Raw genomic sequence first — 26529 nt, 5'->3', positions numbered from 1 at the left:
ATTTCGATCTAAATAGAGATTGCAAATTAAAAAAAAACAACTGTTAAAATTACAGTTCCTTATGCGTGACAAAATAACTACCATAAGAAAATGTTTAATTTTAATCAGTGAAGTCAAAAATTAGGTAAGGTATTTGAAGGGTTTATTTTACAACACATAACATATGTCTATGGTTTCTGCTAATGAAATTCGTATTAAGTACTTTCTCATGGTAAAAATCTTAAAATGGCTTAGAAAAAATAAACTTGTAGTAAAAACTAAACTTGTAGTTTTTATTTTGTTTAAAAATTTTCTGGAACTTTTTCTGTTCTTTTTTGGTTAAAAAGAGTAATTAAACTAACTATTTTTTTAAATATCTATTCAAAATAAACAGATAGTTTTACTTGTAGTTGCTTATACAGCAGTATTGTTTAATAAAGTCGTATATAGTTTTTCAATAGCATTAGAATTTTAGTATTTAACTTTAATTATACTGAAGCTAAGTTATTAAAAAAAGGGAAATAAAAAATATTTAAAACGTTTTCATTACACTGTTTTAGTTACAAAAACATTGAAAAAGTAATATTCAATAAACTTTGTAAATCTTTTTGCTTTTGAGTTTTAAAATTAATAAAAAGTTTATGCTCGTCAACTTTTAATTAAAATCTTAGGATTCTAATTAGTATATCACACCGTCCCAGACTATTGATTTAAAAACAATACAGTGAGAGAAAAAAACGTACAAATAAAATGCCTTAAAATGATCTCGAGCTCAAAAACAATAGAAAAAAGACAGTTTTCAAAAGGCATGAAAAAGTTGCTCGTTTTAGTTTATTGTTGTTTTCGTCGACGCTTAAATATTGTACTGAGCTTTAAAAATAAAGTAGTTTAATAAAATAAAAAAATCAGTTAACTTTGCTTTTTAAGTAAATTGTCTGATTTTTATTTATATTTAATTCTAAGTTACAGTACAGCAACAGCATAAAACACTTAAAAACAGTTAAGAAAAGAAAATTTAAATTGAATAACTCATAACTAATTACTGATATTTATAGTCTTTAAACTCAATCACTAAAATTAAATATAGCAAAGATTCACTAAACTTGATAAAAAAAAAATTAATTCTTATAACTTTCTTAAGTGTTGAACAACTTATTTGTATGTGTTTTTCAAAGTTAAGCTATAACTAAATTAAATGTTTTCGGTTAAATTTTAAAAGTAGTAAATTTAATGTATTTTTGATAACTGCGCTCGGAGTTTGAACGTAAAACAAATTTGTTTAAGTCGTTCCAATTAGTCTGATACTTGTAAAAAAGCTTAGTTTGAATGTAAAAAAAAACAGATTTTGTTTCTATCAACTATTAATTTATATAGAGACATTTATACCAATTTATTTTATAAATGTTTCAAATACTAAGCTGGAAAAACTTTTAAATAACAGAATAATTCTAAACATAAAAGCCTCGTTGTACTAACAGTTTAAACTAAAGTATATAGTTTTGTTGAGTTTTAATTTTTTTAAACAAGTTATATAGGCTTATTTAGGTATATTTTAACAATCGAAGTTGCAGTTGTCTTATTATTTTCTAAAGTTTATTTAAAGCAAAAAATGGTTTTATAAGTTTAAAATCAGAAGGGTTTTTTATATAACTATTAAAAACGTGTAATCACGTTTAGTCATTTAGTTTAGAAAACAAAAAAGTTTTTTTGTTGGTTACTATTATGCATGGAAACTATTTTTGTTTTAATTTTCTACTACCCGTCGTTTACTATATAGTATAGAAAATCTTAAAGCATTCTAGATATATACTTACAGACCTTTTATTAAAATTAAAATAAAAGTTTATGAATTTCAAATAGTTGTAAAAAATTGAAAATATGTTTTCGAAGATAGTATAAGACTCACTAAAATTGCTTTATGTTTACACGTCTTTTAAACCTTCAAAGTTTATTTAGATAATTTCACAGTTGGTTTTCGTTCTGTCAACTGTCTTTTGCTGGAGATTATGAAAACGAATTTCTCTAAGTTTGAAACAAACCTTTTAGCATCAATAGTTTTATACAATAAAAAGTTCAATAAAATATAATTTAATCTTTTACTAGGTTAAGATTTTTTTACTGAATGATAAAAAGTTTAATTGATCAAAGATGTTTATTTGCTCACTAATATTTGGTAAAGAAATATTAATGTAATATTGTATTATATTTTAGTCTTTTAGTATAAAGACAAAAAGAGTATTTTTGGTAAAACATTAAAAACTGTTTCTTACAACAAACTAATTTTGCTAAATCTATTACATAAATAATTTGGTTTAATTTTATGACATTTGGGACGTTTTTGTCCTTTCGGCATTTTTGCCACTACACTACACTAAAATTATATATTTTTAAAAGTGGTGAAAATAGCAAAATTTGTATATTTAACGTTATAGTTCTAATTATATTACAATAGAATAACTTGAAAAACGTTTCAACTAATAAAAAATAGTTAAAACATGCTTTAGTTTTAAAAATCTAACGTTTTGTTTTAAATATTTTAATTTCTTACAAAAAGTAAGTACATTATATATATATTAAAAATACCTCTTCAACTTATCTAAAACTAATGTCATAAGTACATGTTTTTAATAATGAGCTGCGTTTTTTTTTAACTTTTCAAGCTATGACTTAAAAATTATTCTAAATTTTATAAGGCCTTGTAGTATTATTTATTTTTTTATTTAAAATTTTTACATGATGTCGGATACCACACTGGACTTGTAGGTAATAAAAGGTTATTATGAATAAAGTAGATTTTGTTTTAATTTGAGAACAGTTTTGTCGTACAAGCTCTTGCATTAAAAAAAAAGTTAGTTTAGAAAGAAAACTTGTTTTTTCTACAAAGTTACTATTGGAAAATAACATACCTCTTTTTTTAAGGTAAGTTTCAATAAAAAATGCAAACATATATTTATATTATATGAACATTTTGAGGGTTTGATTTAATGTAGCAAGATAATATAACTAGTTATAAATATAGCTTAAGTAAATATACTTAGATAATGTCAGAAAAGAGATCAGAAAAAACGAAATTGTTTAAGCATATCTAGCTTAGAAATACTCATATAATTTTCAAAATTTTTAATTATATGAATTTCTTAAACTTCTTTTTTTTTAAATTAATGGTTAAAAAAAATAGAATATTTTTTTAATCAAAGGCAAAAACAAAGATTAAAAGAAAATACGTTAAAGCAAAACAAATTACATTTTTAGTTTTTTAAAAGTTATAATACATTACTTAAAATGATTGTTTAATATTTGAAGTGTATGTACTACATATTTTTTGCAGAAAAAAAAGACTTAAATTTGCTAAATTTTGTAAAACATGACTTGGCACTTTTTGGATAAAATACTTGATGAAGCATCTAAGCAGTCAACGATTATTGGAAAAGTTTGGGTTGTAGTCATTTTTATATTTCGAATTGTTGTATTAAGTAAAATTGGCGAGCCACTTTATGCTGATGAGCAAGCTGCTTTTAAGTAAGTACGCTTTATAAGTAATAATAAGTGTAAATTAAATAAAATATTTTTACTTTTTTTAGACAAATAGGTTTAAAGATTTTACAATGACTTTAACAGTGTCTGAATGTTATTAAAAAATCTTGGGTATTGAGATGTTAATTTAGTTCTATAATATTTTTGGATTTTTTTTTTAGTTCAGATAAATATTTTTGCTTTGTAGAATCTATATGTTTAAATGTAAAAGTATTTTTGTCCTCAGTCATACTAAAATATCTAGTAAAACTAAAAAACTACTATGACTTAAAATTCTTTTTTTGTTAGATACTATGCTATTATTTCGAAAGACTTATTAAAAAAACATGTATTGATATGATTGATATTTTTTTAGATTATGTTTAATTGCTAACTAAAGTTTTTACTCACATAAAACGAAAATATTTACAATTACAATTACTACATCCATTTGAAAAAGTGCTATTTAAGATTTGAAAAACACGAAGAAAAAATAATTTTATATTTAAATAAAGCTAGACAGGTATTTGAATATTAAGTAAAAACTGTTTATTCAATGGATACAAGTTCTTACAAAAACGTTTAAGTTAGATAGCTAAATTAAAGTCTTTTATAAGTTAAGACGAGTTTTTCAAAAATGTGCCAATATTATACATTTTGTAATGTATGTTGTATAAGTTGTAAAAAAAATTATATTTATAGAGTTTTTATGACTGGTGTAAGGGTATATGTAAAGCAAAAGTTTTCCTATTTATTTCACTAAGTTTTTTTTTCTCATCCTTCACTGGATAGCTTCGAAACCTTAAAAAAAAAGACATAAGTTATTTTTAATAGATTTAGAAACTCATCAACTTATTAAACTGTAAAACTTTTAGTAAATGCTTGAGATATCATTTATTTAATACAATATAAAATTTATCTATACAACGAAAAGCTTATACGACTTGGTTATACATAACTAAAAGTAAAATGTATTGTGTCTTTTTTGCTTGTTATACTAACTCTTATTGTATAAAATACTCGAATGGTTTTTAGAAACTAATACATTTTGAAACTGTTTTGTTTGTAAAAACACAAAACCAGTGGTTTAAATTTTAAATATTTTTTTATGTGCAAAAATGAGTCTTAAATATGGAAGTTTATAAAAAAAATCAACAGCGCACATTTTTCTAAAACCACTATAATCTAAAAATTATAAAGATAAATTAATTAATTGCACAAACATAATTAAATAAGAGCGCATTTTATGTGCATAGTTTGTAATAATATACTACCATCTTTTATGTCAATAGCAGTTGTTTTATCTGAGTAAGTTTTAATCTTTTAAATATATTGAATAAGATTTATTTAAGCACTGACAAGGTCTTTGACCGAAACTTAGTTTGTAACAAAAATTCTTGAAAGAATAAATTCATCTTTTAAAATAATTTATGAAAAAAACTTTATAACTTTGAAAAACTCTAGACTACTTAAGGGCTTATTACAACTCTACTTACAACATAAGTTTTATTGAAGTAATACTGTTATTTTGAATTACTTAAACTTTAAACTTAAATTGAGTTTATTAAGTTTCTAAAAATTTTTGCTAGAAATTAAAAAAAATAAAAAATTTAAATGCATTAACAGAAAAGTAATTCTTTTTTTTTTATGCTAAAAATAAGTTGTTTTAAAACAAATTCTTTTAGCTAAATCTTTAGAAAAGAATAAAAAAAACGTTTTTCTTCAACTATGTAAAACAAATGTGTATAAAATTAAATTAAAAAACAACAAAGCTTGCGTATTACCTTAGCCTGACATGCAATAATCCTTTTAAGCAGCTTATAAAACATCATGTCATCTCGGTTTTGCTTTTTATCTTTTTTGAATACGTTTTCAAAGTTAAATATATTTAAATCACGTTTTAAATTTTTTTACGTAACGTTTACCTTTTACTATTTTATCATATTTTATAACAGTAAAATATGATACGTGTAAAGAAACTTTATTTTAAAAATATAAAAAATAAAATAATATAGTTAAAGATATTTATTTAAATATTTAAATAGTCGCTGCAATTTTAATTTTTTTTTTAATATGAGCCCCAAATTCTTAAGGCAATTAAGTTATTATGTTTTAAACTAGTATTAGTTTAAAATATTTTTTCATTATTTTTAATTAAAAAAGGACATTTCTATTATCATTTTATGCTTAATTAATTTGTAATTTCTAAATTCACGACAAAGTTATTTAATAAAATAAACTATTTAATCTTAGGATGTTTTTACAAAAAAAATAGTTATTATTACTTAGTAATGTTGTAATTTTAGTAACAAGTTATATTTGTGTTGTTTGGCATAGTTTGATAAAGAAAAACTAAAAACAAATGTTTCTACCAAAATGAAAACAAGCAAACATAGACCAACAATGCAGTGCTACAAAAGTGTTCAAAAAATAAATATTTCATTAACCTGCAACAGTGAATGAGTTTTTTTTAACTGATGCTGTTGCGATTTCTAGCTTTAATTTGTGACATTTCCTTTTAAAAGATCTACTTCAAAACATTACATTTATTGTTGTTATATTTCAAGTGACTGAAAAATATTGATTTCACAACATGATTTTAATGTCTCTAAAATAAGTTAGTCGAAGTTTAAGTAGTTTCAATATTGATATAGTATAATACACATTAAGATCTATATATTTCTTTTTATGAAAGTTGATTTTTTCATAACATGTAGAAGAAAATAATATTAAGGCATTTTTCTTTCACAATAAGTTACTTATAACAAACACTAAAAGGAAATGTTTAAACTATTTATCTACAACTTGTTTTAGATAGTGTAGTTTTATGTTTGTTGATAAATAAAAATCTATATCTATATATTAGTTTTTTTAAGAAAATTTTTTAAGAAAATTAAAACGGTTTTTTTTTGCTTTAGAAACAATTGTTTAAAAAACGTAATGAAACCTATTAAGTTTTATGAGAACATTTTAAAAACTTTTTAGTTTAAATACTTATCAAAAATGGCCAACATGTTTGTTTGCATTTACACTGAAAAATAATTAACTTTACACAGACGAAGTTTAATTTTCTCTTTTTCCCAAATAACAAAATTTAAAGCAATTATTTTTAGAAAAGCCACGTTGCTCTACACTGTAAAACAGTGAGTAGCAAAAGTTAATTCTGTCTTTTAACAGGAATTTTTAAATACATTAGCTTTGATTTGCGCGTGCTTTGTATTTCAGTCTAACATCACTAATCAAAAAGTTTTCCTACGGTCCCAGTAGAATAAACAAGTTTTTAGAACAACGCTAAGTAGTAAAACTAAAAGTATTTAATATGGAATTTTAATATGAGTGATTTAGTAAAAAATGTATACACTTATGTCTATAAGTCTTGACCATTGACAAACAAATAACTACTTCAATTTTACAAACTAAATTCATTTTACTAATGCTCTCTCATATAAAACCTTGTCAAGTTTATTAATTTAAAATCAAATAAGACTTTACTGATGATTAGGTGTGCTTATATAACGTATAGAAGTACTGTTTTAATATTTAGAATAAACTTACAAATTTTAAAAATTTTAGATGCTAGTTATAAATAAGTTTTTTAACATTTTTGTTTAAAACTGTATGTAGAAAAAATACATAAAAGTTCTAAAATTATAAAAAGTTTCATTAAGTTTATCTACCTTTAAAGTAACCGATAACAAATTAATAGGTGCAACACTCGTCAGCCAGGATGTGAAAATGTTTGTTTTAACCTTTTTTCACCGATTTCTCACCCTAGGTTTTGGGGACTGCAGGTACAGTTTAGAAATAAACTAAAAAATAAAGTTGAACAATATTTAAATAAATTAATTTTAGTAAATCCAGTAAAACTTTTAGATCTAAAATACTTTATTTATAACTTTTTTAAACTGCATTTCCATAGATGATTTAGTTTGTCCAAGTAAAAAAACTTCAGACTTTATTTTTTATTGAAAAATGTAATAAGTAGTTAACAATACGTTTTTCAAATCTTAATATGAGAAAAACATGTACATCTAAACTAAAACTTTATGTAGGCTTAGAATAAAAAAACAATAAAAAAATTATTAAACAAGTATATAAATAATATTTATAAACTTTGTCTTTAAACAGTTTGAAAATTTACGTTTTGGTAATAAAGTATTTTTTCTAATGCTCAATTTAAACCAAAATTTAATCGCTTATGTACCAAAGAATAATAAAGTTACTATTGTTTAGTACTCTTTTTCAAATACAGATGTCTATCTATATAAAAGTTAGTATTAACTTATTACAAACTTGTTAGAGATCAGTAAGTTTGGGTCACTAACCATTTTTAAATAAAATATTTTGGTAGTTTTTTAAAACTTTGTATACATTCTTATTATTTATTGGCTCGTACTAATATTATCGAATTAAAAAATTTATTAATTAAATAATGAATAGAAAATTAAAAACGAAGTCCTAAAGCTGTCTTTAAAACTAAATCATTTTTGTCAATCAAAAATGTAATGAATAAAACGTTTAAAAACTTTTACACTAAATCAATTGAATTAAAGCCTTATGTGTATTATTTAATATTCTACATCAACCATTGTTTCTATATGTTTTTTCATTAGTAAGAAGAACTTTAATGTTTTAAGTCAAGGTTCTTTTTTTTTAATATTATAAACATAACTTTTTTTTATAATGAAACGTTGATTTGATTTTGTTTTACGATAAACATTCTTAGATCGAATTGAATATAGAATTTAATTAATATTTTTGATGAACTACTCAAACTTTTTTTTTAGATTTTGTTTACTGTCGTGCCTTCTATGATTTATATAATATATGCTGCTCACATTACCTCAAAATATCCATATTTGCAAAAACCAAAGAAGCCACGCAAAAAAAAGAAACGAAAAAAATCAAAAAATCATAAAATAACAGGTATAATTAAGTTTAAAAGAAAAAAACTGTTAATTGGTTTATTCTATTTTTAGCAGAAAAAATAAAATCAGAAACTTTAAAACAAAAAAGTCAAAATGATTCTTATGATAGAGGTTACAGAAAAGCAAAAGATGTGTTAAGATCAGTAATAAGTTTTGAAAAACTCAAAGATAAAGTTCAAAGTAACCCAGTAAGTACTCTTGTTGTATAAACTCTTTAGTAGAATGCTAATAAAAAAAAAAATTCTATTAAACATTATGTTATAACTGAGTTGAACTAAGTTTTTTTTTCCGCATAACCAAGTTCTAATTATATGCTTAAACCTTTAAAACTATGATACTTCGTATTTTAACAGCTTTGTAGAAAATTTTAACGCATTTTACAAATTTAAAAAGTTATTAAACAATACTTTAGAATAAACTACAATAAAAAAAAACTAAAATCTATGTATTTGTAAAACGTGTATGTTCTATAAAATATTTATGAAAATACGTGTATTGTTTAGTATTTTTATCGTTTATACCTTAAGAAGATTAAAAATGTTTAAAATATTTATATAAATGCAATGGAAAATTAACCTAAGCATGCTAAAGTTGTTTTATTTTGTTCAGACACAAGAAATTAAATTTAATCTTCTTAAATTTTTGTAAAGTTGGTTCAAAGCCTAACATTGCTCTAAAAAATTTATATGCAATTATACTTATTTGTAACAAAATACATCTCATGTATAATTAAGCAAATAGGCTTAGAAAGTAAATCTTCCAAGGTTAAAAAGTTTACCAAACTTAAAAAACTGTTTAGTTAATAAATTTTAAATATTATTTGCCGAAAAATAAAAGAAATAATTTTTACCTAAACAAATCTAATTTGTTCATTGAATAATAATTTTTTTTTTTAAACAGATTATATATAGTGATGATAGTAAGTACATAAACCAGTTTAATCGTTGGAAGCATCCTGTAAGGTTAAAGAATAAAAACAACTGTAGAACTTTGGAGTATTTGAACTATAGCAAATTTGAAAATAGGTTTGAAGCATACAAAGTATTAAATTTTATAGAATAAACGAACTTGATTAAAAAGTTCTCAATATCTAAAACCCTTTACTCCGTAATACAGCATATTTTTTTAAATTAACTGAAATTTGACGACAACTACAAGTTTATCTTTATGGATTTTAATTAAGTTTTCTAAACAATTAAGTGTGTACTTTTATAAAGCTCATTTGAAACTCGAAATGACTGAAGTTTACTAAAAAATAATTCGAACTTTGAAAACAATGAGTAATCAATCGAAATTTAAACAATTAAAAAATATCGACGTATTTGTAGCTAAACAAGCTTTTAGTCAGACAAAAAACAACTTATTTTAAACATTAAAACTTAATTTTCAATAAAGTTTTTTTATATAGATGTGAAGAGTTTTCGAACAACTTTTTAACAATCAAACTTAAAATATACAAAATAAAGTGTTTCAACGATTTATAGGCAAATAACATTCATTAATTTTTGTCTAGTCTGCACAAATAAATAAAAAACTTATAAACTGTTACTGTAAGAATTGCAGTTTAAACTAAATGTGTTGTTTTGACTTAGACTCAAATTACAGTTGTTAGATTTTTAGTTTAAATACCTTGATTTACTTGATTAAATCAGTTGTTTTAGTTACAAACAAGCTAAAGAAAGAATTGTATGATTTTGCACATGAAAATTAATAACATCATTAAAAATTACTTTAAAATATATTTTTTAAATGTATTCTAAATGTAGTAACAGTATTATAGGAATACTAAAAATATTTCTTTTTATTTACTTCGTAAGTTTTAGTTACATAATATTAAAAACATGTTTACATGAAAAACACTTATACTTTTTTTTTAGTGTTGGAAGAAGTAAAAACTCAGTACATGCTAAAAAGGAACATCAGCTAGTATTAAAAACACCTCAACTATTACCTTCACCATCAAACAAAACTTTAGAATGTAGAATAAACAAGTATTTCAGCTCTTGCCGACCTGCTACCGACTTAAAGTGTCAGGTATTTCCTCACATAAATTCATTCTCAATGAGGTCCAATCAATTTATTTTTGATAAAAACAAAAGAAAAAATTCACGTGAAAGTAGCAACTGTCATGAAGTTTATAATTTAGCTCTTGGAAAAAGTTCTACAGATACGAAAAGCTTTAAACCGGTTATAAGTTTGTCTTAACTTACTTTTTCATCATTAACATTGACTAAAGCTATTTGAAGGTAATAGTCAAAAAAAATATTTACGCATTAAAAACAGCACTTCTTTAAAGAACTATTTTTAAATTTGCTTTTTAAAATTCATATCTAACCTTTATTGTAAAATAATACAGTTTATTTGTAATGTGTGGTAAAAACGCTAGCCAAAGTTTAAAGGTTGTTTTTTGTTGATTTTTTTTGTTTATCTCCAATAACTTTAAATAACGTATATTACAACTTTTTTAGTTTTACATGTAGCTTTTAATCAAATTTTTGCTTATACTATTTGTATAAATAAAAGTATGTTTCGTTGTTTATATAACCGTTTTTATAGTGTAAAAAATGAACCTTGTATTCACAAACAAATGTTCTCTAACTTACTTTCAAAAAAGAAAGCTTATTGACATATCTGAATATAAGATAAGAATTCACATCCTTTACTTTTTCCTATGCATCACATACAATCTTAGATTTCTCGTCCATGCGTTGATATAATATTTCCGACACATTAAAGATAATGAAAAAGTGCAGTGAACGCGTTAGTATATCTATTATTAATAACACGCTGAAGTGCCGACGCATTAAGAAGTCGGACAAACTTTAACATGTTGTTAAACTGTCAATGTAAGTCCGAACGCAGATTTATGCATTTCAAAATAAAATAAACGATTAAAGGATTTTTCGTCATATATTTAGCATTAAGAAAAGTTTAAATGCTGTCTTGTCAATAAAGACGAAAAGTTACAAGTAGCTGATGATAACTAATCAATAGGAAAATACTTTCAATTATTTTACTAATGTTTCAACTTACTAATTAACTAAATGATTTTATACAGTGTTAATTAAAAGCCTTAGAATTTTTCTGTTTAACAATAGACCTGATTTATAAAATTTCAAATTTAGTTATTTTAATATTATTTATAACTTAAAATACTAAAAAAGTATAGAACTATTAAATACATATATCTTGATACAAATAGTCAAAACATAAGTGTTTAGATAAACAGATAGTAGTTGATTTTGTGTTTGTCAAAATAACAATACAAAATATTTTAACAGAGACCAAACAGAAACAAACTTATAAAGCTGGCAAAAGTTCGTAGTAGAAATGTTATAATGGAAGTTGTCCGGTTAAGTGAAATAGAAAGATCTTACGATGGTCGAGTAATGCATACAAACTCATTTGACTCTTATCAAATAACCCAAAACTATAAAGATAAAAGAACTCTTTCCTACACATCAACATCGACGAATAGATACTCCAACGTGACTTTTAAAAACTATAAAAGAAAAAATTCTATACGAAACTGTTATTTTGGACCAGTTGAAACCTCATCTCCTATCCCAAAATCTTTGAAAAATAAGTTTGAAGGTAAAGGAAGGCTGAAGACGTTAATTCAAACAAAAAATGAACATTATGTTTTACCAAGTCCTCTCCCCTCTACAATATTAGCTGAAAATAAAACTTCACCAACGCTAGTAAAATTAAAAGATACACCAAAAAGCACTTTTCAATTAGAAGACACAAGCAAAAAATTAACAAAAAACTTAGATGCAAGTGCTAAAACGGTGAGTAAAGAACTTAAAATAAAAGATTTAGAAAGAAAAATTGAAATTGCATATTTTATCCAAAGCATACTTAGACTAACAGTTGAAGGAGGGTTTCTTTTAGCGCAATACTTGTACTTTGATTTAAATGTCCCTAAAGTGTTCCGTTGTCAACGTTGGCCGTGTCCAAATGAAGTGAGTATAGTTTGCCATTACTTTAAGCCTTATAACTTAGTTTAACTATTTTAAGTGATAGAACTACATATATTTTAAATAAAATTTTACTAGCTCATAGTTATGGAATAAATTTAATAGGTAAACTGCTATATATCCCGACCACAAGAAAAAACAGTAATGATATGGTTCATGTTTAGTTTAACAGGATTTTGCGTTTTACTTGCAATAATTGAACTGCTAATTATGCTCCAAAGATTTTGTTGGCGATGTTGCCATTCTCAACAATCAATTATTATTTCTCCTTCAATTGAAGGAGGTGTGTCTAGTTCAAACATTTTTACCTACTTTAAAATATTATCATTGTATAGTAATTTCTAAATAAGCTACAGAAATGTTTATTCACCGCACAGAAAAAAGTTTTAACGACTTATTATATATTAATTGAACAAAAACAAAAAATTGCTCAAAGACTTATTTCTAAATATATTAAACTATATTACTTAAAACTTTTAGAAGTTTCTAATCACGTCACTATCAAGGAGCCAGTTATTCACAAGAATAGTCAAGGGCTATGTACAAGAAGACCTAAAAACTTTTTAAGGCTAAGAAGGTATGTTTTATTAACTCTAAAACATTATATAATACTTAACTAATATTTCAACGCGATCGAAAATAAAAAAATCGTTAAAACTTTAATAGATACGAAACTGAAATATTTCTTCCAAGTTAAAGAAAGTTCATGCATTATTTAAACATAATATTCTATTTTGTAATTTTAACACCTTAAAAAAATCCCTAGAAAATCAGATTATCTAATAAATGAAGAAAATAAGGTTACAGTAAGAGAAACTTAAGATAACTAGATAAAAAATTTATCAAATTATTTTTAAAGTTAAATAAAACTTTTATGCTTATAAGATATCAAGCTTACAAACGAGTAGTTTATACGAATTTAAATGATTTTAAATGGTTTCTTAAAAACACTAAGTGTTTTAGTTTTGTGCAAACAATTTGCTGAAAACCTTGAAAATTAGTAAACTATGACAGAAAAAAAAAATTTTCATTAAAAGTTGAGATTATACAACAGTACTTTTTGACAGTATATATTTAATTAAAAACTTATTGTATAAGTTTCATTATACATGCTACAAAAACTAAATAAAACTTTATCAGTACAATAGTAAACTGTTGATACACTTCAATTTTTTTCAATTAGTTGTTTGAATAAAGTATTTAATAACAAATCAAATTAAACTAACAATTTGTTTTTAATCTGAAATATTAAAACAAATTTATTGGGACATTTGAATAACTATTAAAATTCTCAAAATACAGCAAAGTCTTAAGTCTTTAAAAATTAAAATAGCAATAATTAAAAAATCATTGATAGTTTTATAAAGAAACAAAAATGTAGGTTTTATTTTGAATGTTTTATGTATTGTTAGATACTTATTTTTACAAGTACGTCTATTAAGCGTCATTTAAAACTAAAAGTTAAACATTTTTTTTTTACTTTAGACTGTTAAATTGAAATAAAATAATCTATGCCCTGTACAAAAGTTAAGAATTTTTTTTAAAGAAGCTGTTCTGTTAATAGTACACTTTTTTTTTAATAGTTTTCTACAGTATACAAGTTTTTTACACACTTTTATATTAAACAAACGATAAATTTTTTAAATTGAAAGATAATTGCTTGTATTAATAATAAATCAAACTTATGCGTTCAACTGAGATTAAAAAAATTGAAATAAGTTAATGTTTGTTGTTGTAGTGAAAGTAGTTGGTATCAAATTATTCTTCTCCTTAAACGACTTAATTGTTTGAAACATCAAAATAACCTCAAATTCTCTGTTTTTATGGTTATTAGTTATATATTGAATATAACATATAATACTGTGTAAGCAAACATTAGCTTAGTATTTTTTTACAAAGTTAATTATTTTCAATCAGAATATTGACAGCTGTTCTAGTTTAGTATGTATTTTAAACTTCGAGAAAAACTTAATTAGTTCCTAAGCTGATTGATAGCTTATTTGATGATCAAAGTCAAGTGTCGGCAAACTAAGGGCTGGGTACTAGATGTGACCCGCTAAGCAGAGTCTTCGTGCGCGCGACGTACATTTTTGCAAAAAGCAGCTAATTTAGATTAATCAAGTTTTTAATATCAGATTAATTTTTTTAATAACTTTTCAATTTTGCATAAAATTTTTTCAAGTTTAAAACATTACAGCATAACATTAATCCAAAAAGAAGAAGAGGACGTATCCGAATCAACTGTTACCTCATCAAGCTCCTCTGACTCTGACGACAGCGATAAGAGCATTGATTCCAAAGCACTGTCTTCTATCTACGATAATGACCAGTCCTACGATGTGGGAAGTTTCAATGATGGAGCTGATGATTTTGACAACCAAGTTCAAGAAGATATGGGACAAATGAACCATGATGTGTCCCTTAATTCATTTTAATTTTTTTTGTAAGTGTAGGCCATAGTAAAGTTAACTATGAAAAGCTATAAAATCTTTATTTTTTGTCTAAAACGGCAAAACTTGCATATAATTTAATTGTTATATATTGACAACTGTAAAAACAAAATCTGTCCGCAAGTTTAATTTTATTTTATGTTGAAAACATTGTTGGTAAAAATAGTGTATCAAGCAGAACTTTCATAAATTAATTTTTTGTTATTTTAGAGATTAAAAAAGATATAGTTTTCAATACATATATCGTTAATACAGGTAGGTGTCAAATTCGCAGGAGCGGACAAAACTGCACGATGGGACTAAATTGCACGAAGAAACTTTTACAAGAGGGCACTAAATTGCACGAAGACACTTTTGCTCGAGCAGACAATTTTGCACAGATTGATTTTTTTTTTTTGATAATTTTATTATTAATTTTGTTTTTTTATTTATTTTGTTCTACTATTAACATTATCCCTAACCCTTAACCTCGGTCGGTAACTTTTTTTTTACTTTCACTATTACCCCTTACACTTAAATAATATTTTATTACTACGTTTGTTACCCTTAACCCTTACCTTCGGTCAATAACTTTCTTTTTTTTTCAATTTATCTTTTAGTTTTTTTTTTCTGTTTTAATTATTTTTTTCTGTTATTTTTTTACCCTCATGCAAAAATTACCCTCCGTGCAAAATTGTAACTCCTGCAAAATTGACCCTTGGTGCAAAGTTGTCTTCGTGCAACTTTGTCTTTTTGCAGAAGTATCTTCGTGCAATTTTGTCTTCGTGAAATTTTGACCCGTTCCCCGTCAATACATATGAATATTTAGTGAAAAAGTAGAAGCGCTGATTCAAATTAGGTTCTAATAGCCCTGCTTTGGAAACAATTTTTATTGTGAACCAAAGTTGGAGCCAAAATGACATCTATGTAGTTAAGAAATATTTTAACTTATTTTTAAGTTATAGCTCAGTCATTGTTTGCAAGTTGTAAAGCGTATTTCAAATGATGTAATACTTCTCAATCATAAACTTTTTTAGAAAATCTTTAAAATTTAAATGTTTTTATTGTACTTCACATATTTTGATTTTATGATGCCAAACCAATACTGGATCGTTTTCCATATAAAAAAAAAACTTTGAGTTTATAATTTATTTTAGCTTCATTAATATATAAATGTGTGTTACTTTAGATACCTTTTATAATTCCTATAATATATCAACACTGTAACTCGTTTTATTTGAACTTAAAATAAACTAAATTCCAAAAAGTCTGTGATTTTTCAATAAAAAGGGTTTGTTTTAATTTTAAAACTACTACTAAAACATATAAAAGGAAGTAGTGCATATCCTAGTTAAATAATTAATTGAAGTTGATTAGCAGTTTTACTTGAAGCCTTTGATTATGAGTTATATGATTTATTTAAGTTTTTGTTATTCATAACTTGAAAAATTGTTATTTAGCTTGTTTAAAACTAGGTTTGTTGAATAAAGATCAAAAACTATTTTATAGAGCATATAAAAACCTTCAAAGCTACTTAAACTTACGTATTTAAAAACTTTGTATAAAACCTTTAAAATTTACTATGTCATAAATATTAAAACCAAAGGTTGTTGGTGATGAAATTTGCTACTCGTTACAATATTTTCAAAAAATTACACTTACAGTAACCTCTCGCTTATTTACGCACATTGTGTCCACAGAAAAAATGCGTAAAGATACGAGAGGTACCAAATATACTTCCTATAGTTGCTGTTTTTTTGATATTGCTTCTAGCTAAAAAAAGACTGGGGACTTTCCCACTTTTAACGATTTGTTTACTTTATTTATAAATATGAAAACAAAAGATAAAACTATACATATATTAAAAAAAGGATTTAAATTTATATAAAACAATAATACTTGTAGAAAAATTTTACTAATTTTAATAATAAGTATTTTTTATCTTAATTTATATGTGACTTATTTGATACTTAAAATTTATATTTTATTCTACTTAGCAAATTCAATTTATAATTATGCATTTGTCTACAATTAAGAAATGGTGTGGTGTCTATATTAAAATTTGTTTCAATAGCCTTTTACAAAAATGTGCATTTGGTGCTGTAATTGATTTCTTCTTTTGAACAAAAACATATAAAATATAAGAACAATATTTAATAAAAATTGTTTAATGAAAATGAAAATTAGTGATATGGTAACTAAAAAAACAATTGAGATTTGTGGTAAGTGTAAGCTCTATATTTATTAAGTATCACTGCTACTTTTTGTTAGGAAGTTTTATTTGATTTATTTTTTAGATGTTTATTCATATATAGGGCAAGAGTGCTGTATCATTTATTTGTGTTTTAAACTCTCGTTATTTCATTATACTTTCAGTATTTAACACAGTCATATTCCTTTCATAATTTTAATTTAATCTCTCATTGTTAATAAAATTTCTGATATACTGAGGTAAAACTAAACATTTATCAATTAGTCAAGGAATTTAAGTTTACAAAGTCTAAAGATATAGAGAGGGGAGTAAGCATTTAAAAACATGTTTTAAATCAAAAATACACAATAAACCTAATTTGTGCAATATTAAAGCAAATTAAAATTTTTATTTTTTGAATTTTATGGAATTCTAAAACGCCTAACTAAACGAGAGTGCGTAACATCACGAGTGCGTAAAAATGCGAGAGGTTGTTGTACTTAAAGTTTTATTAAATTGATTATTTAAAGTTTTATTAAAGTAATTTAAAACAATATTGAGCTAACTTAACCAAAGAGTAAAGAAGTTAAACACGAATATACTCATATAATGTAGTTTTATAAATTTTTTAAATAAGATTTTTATAGTTTGTATTGTGTTATTTTTTAAACCTAAATAATAGTTGTTTTTAGTTTAAATTTTTAGTATAAACTACTTTTATATAGTTTTTAATAGTTTACAAAGAAACAAACTACGTTGTAATTAAAACGAATAGAAAAATATTAAATTAGAAAGTTCATTAAATTTTTCAGTTTTCTTTCAAAATTCTTTAGCTATAGGTATTGATTTATGTCCATAATTTATCTTAGTTACTTGAAACTTCCTTGAAAACATACGTTTTAATAACAGTAGAAATTGTCAACATCTCTACAGTTTCAAAAAAACGGATTTTGTTTTTTCTCTAGTACATCAATTCTTTTTTCAAGATCCAAAAACAGATCACATTTCTTTCCTAACTCGTTTTTATAAGTGATTAGTAGTTCCTGATGAAATTATAGTTGATCATAATCATTAGAATTATAATAAATTTTCTAAGTACACAAGTTTATCAAAACAACATGTTGTCTAAATTTTAGGTGAATATTTATTTAAAGTAGCACAACAGTTATGTTTCGGAAAACTTTCTGCTACTTTATATTAGACGATGAACGCAACCTTATACTAAAATAAAACCTAATCAGTGTTGTAACTGTTTTCGTATTTTTTCGTTTTAATATCTAGTAGATAAACGAGTAACGAAACTTTTACAAATAATATCAATTGCACTTTATTAATTAGTTTTATTTAATCTCTTGAGAAATATTTTAAGTTCCTTACCAAAAAAAAAAACTAAATATGAAAACAACCTAAGCATGAGTATTTACTTATACACATAATTAGTTGCAAATAGTATATGAGTAGTCGGCTAAAGCTTAGTAAAATAATGTTTATTCAAAATAATCTTCTTAAATTACAGAATTCTGTCGTTTGATTACGTTTTTATAAATAATATAGTATTTCTAATTTTTAAACTATGTTTTTATTTAACGTTAACATTTAAAAAATCTACTGAAAGAAGTAAGAAAAAATGGAACTATTCTCAATCAACTTTTCTTATAATAGATTTATATGGATGTAAAATAGAAATAATCAGTAAAGAATTGTAAAGTGTATTTTTTAAGTGTATTAAACAGTGTGTAAAACATTTTTATTAAACTTTATTTAATTAACGAAAAAAAAAATGTAGTTAAGTAGACAGTTACATACCCAATGATTTAAACAAAAGCATGTATGAAAATCAAATATTAAAATATAATGTTTTACGAAAATAAAAAAGCAGTACAACTAAAGTTTTGTTTACAACTAGATGCCCTTGAAAATGGTAGCATGGCAATTCAGATTTCGACAGTTTAAGTTTCAAATGGTTTAAATTTCTAAAAGTTTTTAAGAGTCCACACATCTAAAAAAGTAAACTGAAACTCAAAAAACAATATAAAAAATTTACCTAAAGGTCTATTAATCAACAGTAAACAAAAAAGATTATGATAATTTGTTTTTGAAATTTATATTTACTAAAGTAGCTATACATTGTTAAAAAGTATTTTTATCAATTTTTAAACAATTATTTATTTTTAAGAAAATAAGTAGGTTTAGTTAATATGATTATGATTAAAAAAATTGTTATATTATATAAATACATGATTCACAATAACCAAGATTTATTAGAGTTTGAAAAAATTTGAAATGTCCTGCGCCACTTGTCCGCTACTTGTAAATGAGTCTGTAAGAATAGCTTGTCGTTTGGGTCTTTCATATTTCTTTTTGTTGCTGGCCACGGTATTTTAAAATAGTTTGAAAAATGATTATATCTTTTTATAGATACAACAGTTTGCAGTTCAGATGAAGAAAATTCTCAATCCTGAATATATGAAGTCCCAGACAAGACATTGAAAGGAACCCGTGGTGTGCGACTCGATAACCGTAAGGTTCTTCGTGAACCAAGTTCAACGATCAAATATTTTTATAAATAAAGCGTCTATTTTTTGTAATTCCCAGAATGACGGGCGTTGGGTAAACTTTACCCATAACTTGATAATATCTTGTAACCGATGACTAGTAATATAAACATTCATTCGCCTGCTACTTCAAATACCTCTTTTTAGAGTATACGAATGACTTGAGTCATAAATAGAATTTCTAGTATGTCTCTTTCTAAGACCATAACTTCTTAAATGATAACTTTTTGGTTGTAGTTAAAGAGCGTACTCAAGAGGTAGATAACTGTAAAAGGCTTAAACAAGTTAAACGAGAAAATTTTGAAATGTAACTATAGAAACAGATACACTTATTTCAAAATTTTTCTGAAATTTAAATTTTGACTGTGAAATAAATTTTAAAGATTTTTGTGCTGTTTGTGTAATGTATTGTATTAGTTTTGTAAAAATTATAGTTCCAAAAAATAATATAAAATAAGCAACAATAAAAATGCTGGAAGCAATTCTGCAATTGTTTGGACTCTATTCAAGAATTGGACAAACTCCTATACATTATCTTTTAAAACTTTTCGATATTACAACATGGCTATGGTTCACTAATCAAGCAAGACAAAAAAATCAAGGCGAAGCTTTGGACTTCTTGTATGATTGCGTAATTTATACATTTATAGTTTCAATTATCGCTGTTGTTTTATTTTTGTACTTTGAGTCTCGGGAGACTATTAGGAGATCCCAGTCTTTGGAAAGAATGCAAACTGAGCTTTCATACCAACAAGTATACAGAACAGAATCAGCTATGCGAATATCAGCTTTGGAAAACGAAATACAAAACTTAATTTTTGAATCTGAGCAGTTGCTAAGAAACCATCAAAACGATCAATAAAAAAAAAGTGCTTTACAATGACAGCTTGGTTAGAATAACTTTGAAGGTTTTTAATTGTTTGCTAAAAGAGTCAAGCAAAAATTCAAAAAAACCAGTCAATTAAAATGATGTGAAATTCTGCAATTAATTGTTTTCGTACAAGTACTCGATAAATACATTTTTTATATTCTATCAAATTCAAATAATCATATCACTTTTGATGTACTATGGAAAAAAATTAAACTATACAACGGAAAAATTTATCTTTTATATTCTTACTATTTATTTTACGAATATTTTTCAAAATTAATATGATTATTTTACAAATATACTAAACTGCTAACTAACTTTTAAAATAGGTAATACTTCGACTTCAAGAGAGTTTTTTATATGTTCTGGAACTTCACTGTTCATTTCTTCTACCAATTTTCTTTGAACTCCTTTTATTTTACTCTCCGGGCCAACAGGAACTGAAAACAAATTAAGCCAAGATTGTACATCATTAGTTGAAGTTTTACTCTGGTTAGTAATTTGAGACCTAGATGGTCTGCTCGTAGATTGCCTATAATGAGTTGTTAACAAACTTTCTACATTTGGAAGACTAAGGGATGATCTTATTGCTGTTAAAGAGTTTTTACTCGACATATTTGCAAGAAATGTAGTTTACTGTGAGTAATTGTTTTAATATAGTTTTCATTGGGACTCAACTAAAGAAATATGAAACAAACACATATGACGTAATAGTTAATTTGTACTTTTAGATTTCAAAAGATATTCGTTTATAAAAAAAAGTAACAGTTTCTAATGACAGGAAGCGGCTAATTGCAGCCCGCAAGGTACTTTTCAGTTAAAAAACATACTGTTTTAAAACAATATTGTTTCAGGTAAAACTTTTAATTTAATAAATGTTCTTTACTGTTATGTTCTCTGTTATTACTTATTTTATAAAATTTGTTTTTACTTTGAAGTTTCACATGATTATTAAACTTTTTTCAACCATAATTTATAAATAAACTATGGATTGTTACTTAAAAAACCGAAACGTTTTTTTGTGCTTTAGGTCCTAGGATCAAGTTATTTGAGTGCTTTTATTTTTGTCGTTCAATAAACAATAAGATTTTTCAAGGTTCTATATGTTTAGCAAAATATCTAACAACTAGTCTCAAAGTATTGCACATCAAACAAACTGATAAATAATTCATGGTATATAAAAGGTAATATATACACTATACAGTAACCTGCCAGCTAGGTATGAACTGCCGGTAAGGTACGTACTTTTAGCCGCCAAATGTTCAAAATACAATTTTCATTTAATCTGAAATGTAAAAAAAAAGCAAACCTTCAACAAGTGACACAAATTTATTGTATTTTAAAATAAGTTGCACTGTATCAAATTAAAATAGTTTCAAACTAAAGGAACAAAAAACTAAGTTGTGAACTTAAGAACTGTATACCAAATCTAATGTTTAAAGCAAACATGTTAAACATTTAAATAAAATAAGGAACAATGCAATATGAATTTGCATACCCCATGAATATGACATACAAATAAAAATACTTAAAAAGAAATAAAAAATTTAGATAAACGAAAATATTGAACAGTGAAATTAACATTTACATACCTAATGATTGTATAATAAATGTAAAATTTATATAAAAAGCGATTTTAATGAAAATAAAGAACATTACACTTGAGATTTATTGAGAACTCGATGCTTTTGAGAACATTTATGTTAGTGTAACTTGTTGTTTGTGTTCAGCAGAATTTTTTGTTGCTTTAAAAAATTAGAACCCTAAACTAGTGTTTTAGATTAAACACAACTAAATATAAGTATGATCAATGTTTTCATAAACATTTATTTATTTTTAATTAGTAATTAAATTACTATTTGTACTATGTAAACATCAAAGGTACAAGAAAACATAAGATTTTTTTTTTAATGTGGGTTGAATTTATACTACATACATAAATAAATACAGAAGATTTCTAATGTACTTTCAGTAAATAGTTCTTGTTTTTATGACGAAAGTTTATGTTTTTGGGAATTAGGCTCTCATTCGTAAACTTTTGTGGCTTTAAAAATATTTGTATTAGGCTTAATGTATCTATTTATGACCAAAATTTATTAGGTACGCTCTGCCGGTAGGGTACGCACTTTTGTGCTGTGTTTAAAGTGTGTACCTAGTTGGCAGGTCACTGTAATAACTATAGTAAGCTACTAAAAACATAAATAACCTTTAAATAATAAGTAAGTTTAGCAATTTTTAACTATATCATCTATCAGTTTGTCAATGCGTTAATACTTGATAGTAGTGATCTACCCGACCCACTTTTTTAGGATCCGAACCTTTTTTTAGTTTAAGATCTGGCTGAAACTGGATCTGGTTTTTAAATTAGGATCCATTCAGATCCGGATCTATTTTTTTTAAATTAAGATCCTAAATGTTTTAAATATTACGTAGTCTCAATAAAGCACAAACTTAGAAAATTTAATTATTATAATATCATTAATTAGTCAAAATTGTTTAATAAGCATTAAATAAGATAGTTTTTTTTTTGTTGAACTAGGCATAAGTGTCTTTAGTTATCTAAAATATTTAACAATTAAAATAATTACCCAGATTTATACTTGGTATACTGAATTTGTGGCTGCCATTCTTGTTTAATATAAGATTTATCCTGAAGAAAATACTTTATATGTATATATATCTTAAACAAATTTTAAGCTTTTCACTAAAATATTTTATACTACTATATACTAGTTTTTATCTAAACCAGGGCTAAAAAGAAATTTACTTTGTAAAATTAAAGTTTGAAAAATGAAAATGTTGTTATACATTTGCTGCCTCTTAAACTTATAGTAACCAAATATCAAATGAGCTGTATTTGTAGAGTTTTTACATTATTTATTATATTGAAATGAGAATAAAATACTTAATTTATATTGTAAATCCTTTTAACAAACTGAAATACATTAAAACTTAAATATATGTTTTACATTTAAAAATATATATTTTAAGTTTTTAAATCGAACTAAATTATAAAGTAAGTAGAAGAATTTAATCTGCAGAAAACTTTTAATTAACATTTACTATAGTGGATGTATGTACCTGTATGATTACAACAAATGATTGTATTACTTAAACTTTAATTAGTCTGTTTAGAACTTTATATGTATTAAATATTCAAAACAAAATCATCTAAGTATATAAAACTGAGAGAAGCTGATCGCGGAAAGTAACAAAGTATTTCCAAACTAACTGGATCCGGCCAAATCTCAGCTATGATCCGGTAGATCACTACGTGTTAGGTATAATGTTACTTGTCGATAAAAGTTATAATACAAAAGGTCTTTAGTTAAGACTCGTAAATATAAATTAAAAACATAGCAGTTAGTTTACATTCAAGATAACTATTCACTTTCGAGAGTTTTCGTTTTTGAATATTTTCTTGCGAAAATTTTTCTTGTAGTTTTATAATATTGTACTTTAGTAAAACACTTATTTTGCTGACTTAAGTTTTTTTACCAACGACAATATAAAACTTTTACTTTCTGTGCTAAAGGTTTTTTTATATATAAATTAAAAAAAGTATAGTTCGTTTAAGGAACTTATAAAACAAGTGATTGATAAATAACAAGCCATCATATTAGAAACTTATAAATGTTTTTTTTTTTAGTTCTAATAAAACTAAAAAAGAAAATAAGCTAAACATTCAAAGATTTTTATTTTATTGAAATACTAACTTTTAGGTAAAAGAAGTAAATATTTATTTCAAAGTAATAATCAGTTTTTTCGCTTTCTTATAACGTGCGCAATAGTTTTTAGAAAGTTACTTTACTGTTTTAACTATGATCAATATTTTGAATATTAAAAGTGTATAACAGGGGTTGGCAAACTGCGGCCCCAAAGCAAAAATTTGCGGCCCGCAAGGTACTTTCCAGCTTGAAACATATTATTTTTAGCAATTTTAAAAAGTCTGGAAAAAACTTACGACTAAGCTCTTTACTCTCTTTCAATCAGAGCTCGCAAAGTTTGTAAATTTAGAATTACACTTTCCTTACCTTCTTGGTTCACGCTTATGACCAGATGAAATGACGTAACCTATTAAATTAGTTCTAAATTCGTAGCGTACTAATGATAGAACTTTTTGTTACATTTTTTATTTGATCAACTGCTATATATTCAATTATATATGGCTTCTGGAAAATATCTGAAGTTTTTGGAACTTAAATTTTATGTAACTGCCACAGACAATATTGACTCTTTATTTGCAAGGTGTTAGCTCACTTGTTCTACAGTTTTTGTATAACTTGAAATTCACAACACTTGATACTTTCACATTATGATAACTACTTCTCACTAATAAATATACTCACTGTTTGCAAGCAATTCTTGATTGCGTCGATTGAAAAGTACATTTAAGATTAGGAAGTCATAAATATCTACTATAAACAAATTATTTTCAATCTTATTTTATAAATTTCTAAGCATTTATATTTGACATACTGCCTACAAAAACAAAATAAATTTCAAGAAATAAGTGCTCGATTTAACGTTCTAATGAAAAAAAATATTTTAAAAGTTTTTTATAAATTTTAATTTAACATATACCGATATTTTACCATGTTTAGTAAAACTAAGGCTATAAAAACATTTGTTTATTAAAAAATAGGTTCTCAAATTTACTTAAAAGTTTTGAAATTTTCAAGCATTTGAACTGACATTCAGATATTTTTAAGGATTTGCTTCTAAAATATTTAGCTAATTTTTCAAAAAACTGATTTAGCTTGAATTCAGTGATCTATTATTTCTTTAAAAAAAAAATGTTTACAACAATTATATTCAAAAAACTGTGGTCAGTGGAAAAATTCTTCGATATAATGCGGTTGCTAGCAAATTTTATAAGAAATTATTAAAGACTGTTGACTAGGTAATTTTTATCAGAAATTTCAGAACTGATGTCATTAAATACCAAAAAATAGGGAACGGGTAAAAATTGCACGTGGGGACTAAATTGCACATAGATACTTTTGCACGAAGACAATTTTGCAGAAGATTAAAAAAATAAAAATATATTTAGAAAAAAAAATATAAAATACTGAAAGATAAATTAATAAAAAAAAACAAAAAAAAAGTTACTGATCGAGGGTAAGTATTAGAAGTAACAATAGTAGTAAAAATAAAAATTTCTAATAATTTTTTTTAATAATAAAAAGAAACAAAAATAAATAAGAATAAATTAATTATAAAGAAAAAAAAGCTACCGACCGAGGGTATGGGATAACAGAGATAGTCAAAAAACAAATAATTATAATATAAAAACAATAAAATAATTTATCGATCGAGGGTAAGGGGTAACAGTGATAGTAAAAAAAAAAACTAAATTAAAAATAAAATAATAAAAACAAAATAATTAATCATAAAATTAAAAATTCAACCCGTGCAAAAATGTCTGCTCATGCAAAAGTGACCCTTCGTACAATTTAGTCCCCTTGTGCAAATTTGACACCTACCCTAAAAAACAACTTTACTTAGAAGAACTAGGTGTAAAACTTTCACGATAATTTCTAGCTTTTACTCTTTATTTTATTATTTAAACAACAATAAAAATTTGTGATTTTTTTGATCTATAAAATTTAAATCCGGCTAGTTACAAATCTATGTTCTAAATTTGGATCTGGATCGAAAAAAATGGATTCGGTAGATTACTAATAAAAAATTAAAAATAGCCATGTTTAAACTAATTGAGTTTGAAATGATCCAGTTTAAAATATTCGACTTTATTATGATCGAGTTAAAAAATATAGCAAATCAATAAAATTTTGCTAATTCTTTTAATTTGTAAAAAACAAGAAACATATCCTATAATAGTTTTGTATTAGAAAAAAAAAATTAAGTTCACGGTTGGCAAATTTTTTCCAGGTTATTAAAAGTACACATTGTTGGGTCAATTTTTAGTTTAAAATTAAGTTTAAGGTAAGAAACTGTGTGAAATAGTATAAAAACATTAAAAAGATACTGTAAAGCTACTTTAAATGTGTATTTTAATAGATAAAATTTTTGATGATGAACAAAAAATCTTCATCTATAAATTGAATAAAATTTCGATT

General features: G+C 24.5%; 1 protein-coding gene across 1 annotated transcript; it reads left to right on the top strand.

The window, feature by feature from the left end:
* The first annotated feature begins 3343 nt into the window (after nucleotides 1–3343).
* On the top strand, nucleotides 3344–14835 carry LOC145833392 (gap junction Cx32.7 protein-like). Its single transcript, XM_082940572.1, has 7 exons — nucleotides 3344–3498; nucleotides 7199–7283; nucleotides 8280–8373; nucleotides 11859–12033; nucleotides 12277–12385; nucleotides 12506–12683; nucleotides 14618–14835. Exons 1-7 carry the CDS (start codon nucleotides 3344–3346, stop codon nucleotides 14833–14835), a joined length of 1014 nt encoding a protein of 337 aa, XP_082796698.1.
* The last annotated feature ends 11694 nt before the right edge of the window (nucleotides 14836–26529 follow it).

This window comes from Thalia democratica, chromosome 4 (genome assembly GCF_965202585.1).
Source record: "Thalia democratica chromosome 4, ktThaDemo2.hap1.1, whole genome shotgun sequence".
Lineage (NCBI taxonomy): Eukaryota > Metazoa > Chordata > Thaliacea > Salpida > Salpidae > Thalia > Thalia democratica.
Note: the sequence above shows the minus strand (reverse complement) of the source record. Positions and strands in the feature narration are given on the sequence as shown.

Bases quoted from the DNA above. Each gene is read 5' to 3' on its own strand.
- LOC145833392 (XM_082940572.1), top strand. From the start codon at position 3,344: ATGACTTGGCACTTTTTGGATAAAATACTTGATGAAGCATCTAAGCAG. The intron at 8,374-11,858 runs GCAAAAAAAAGA...AAAACTATAAAG, and splicing joins GCAAAAACCAAAGAAGCCAC to ATAAAAGAACTCTTTCCTAC. The intron at 12,684-14,617 runs GTGTGTCTAGTT...TAATCCAAAAAG, and splicing joins TTCTCCTTCAATTGAAGGAG to AAGAAGAGGACGTATCCGAA.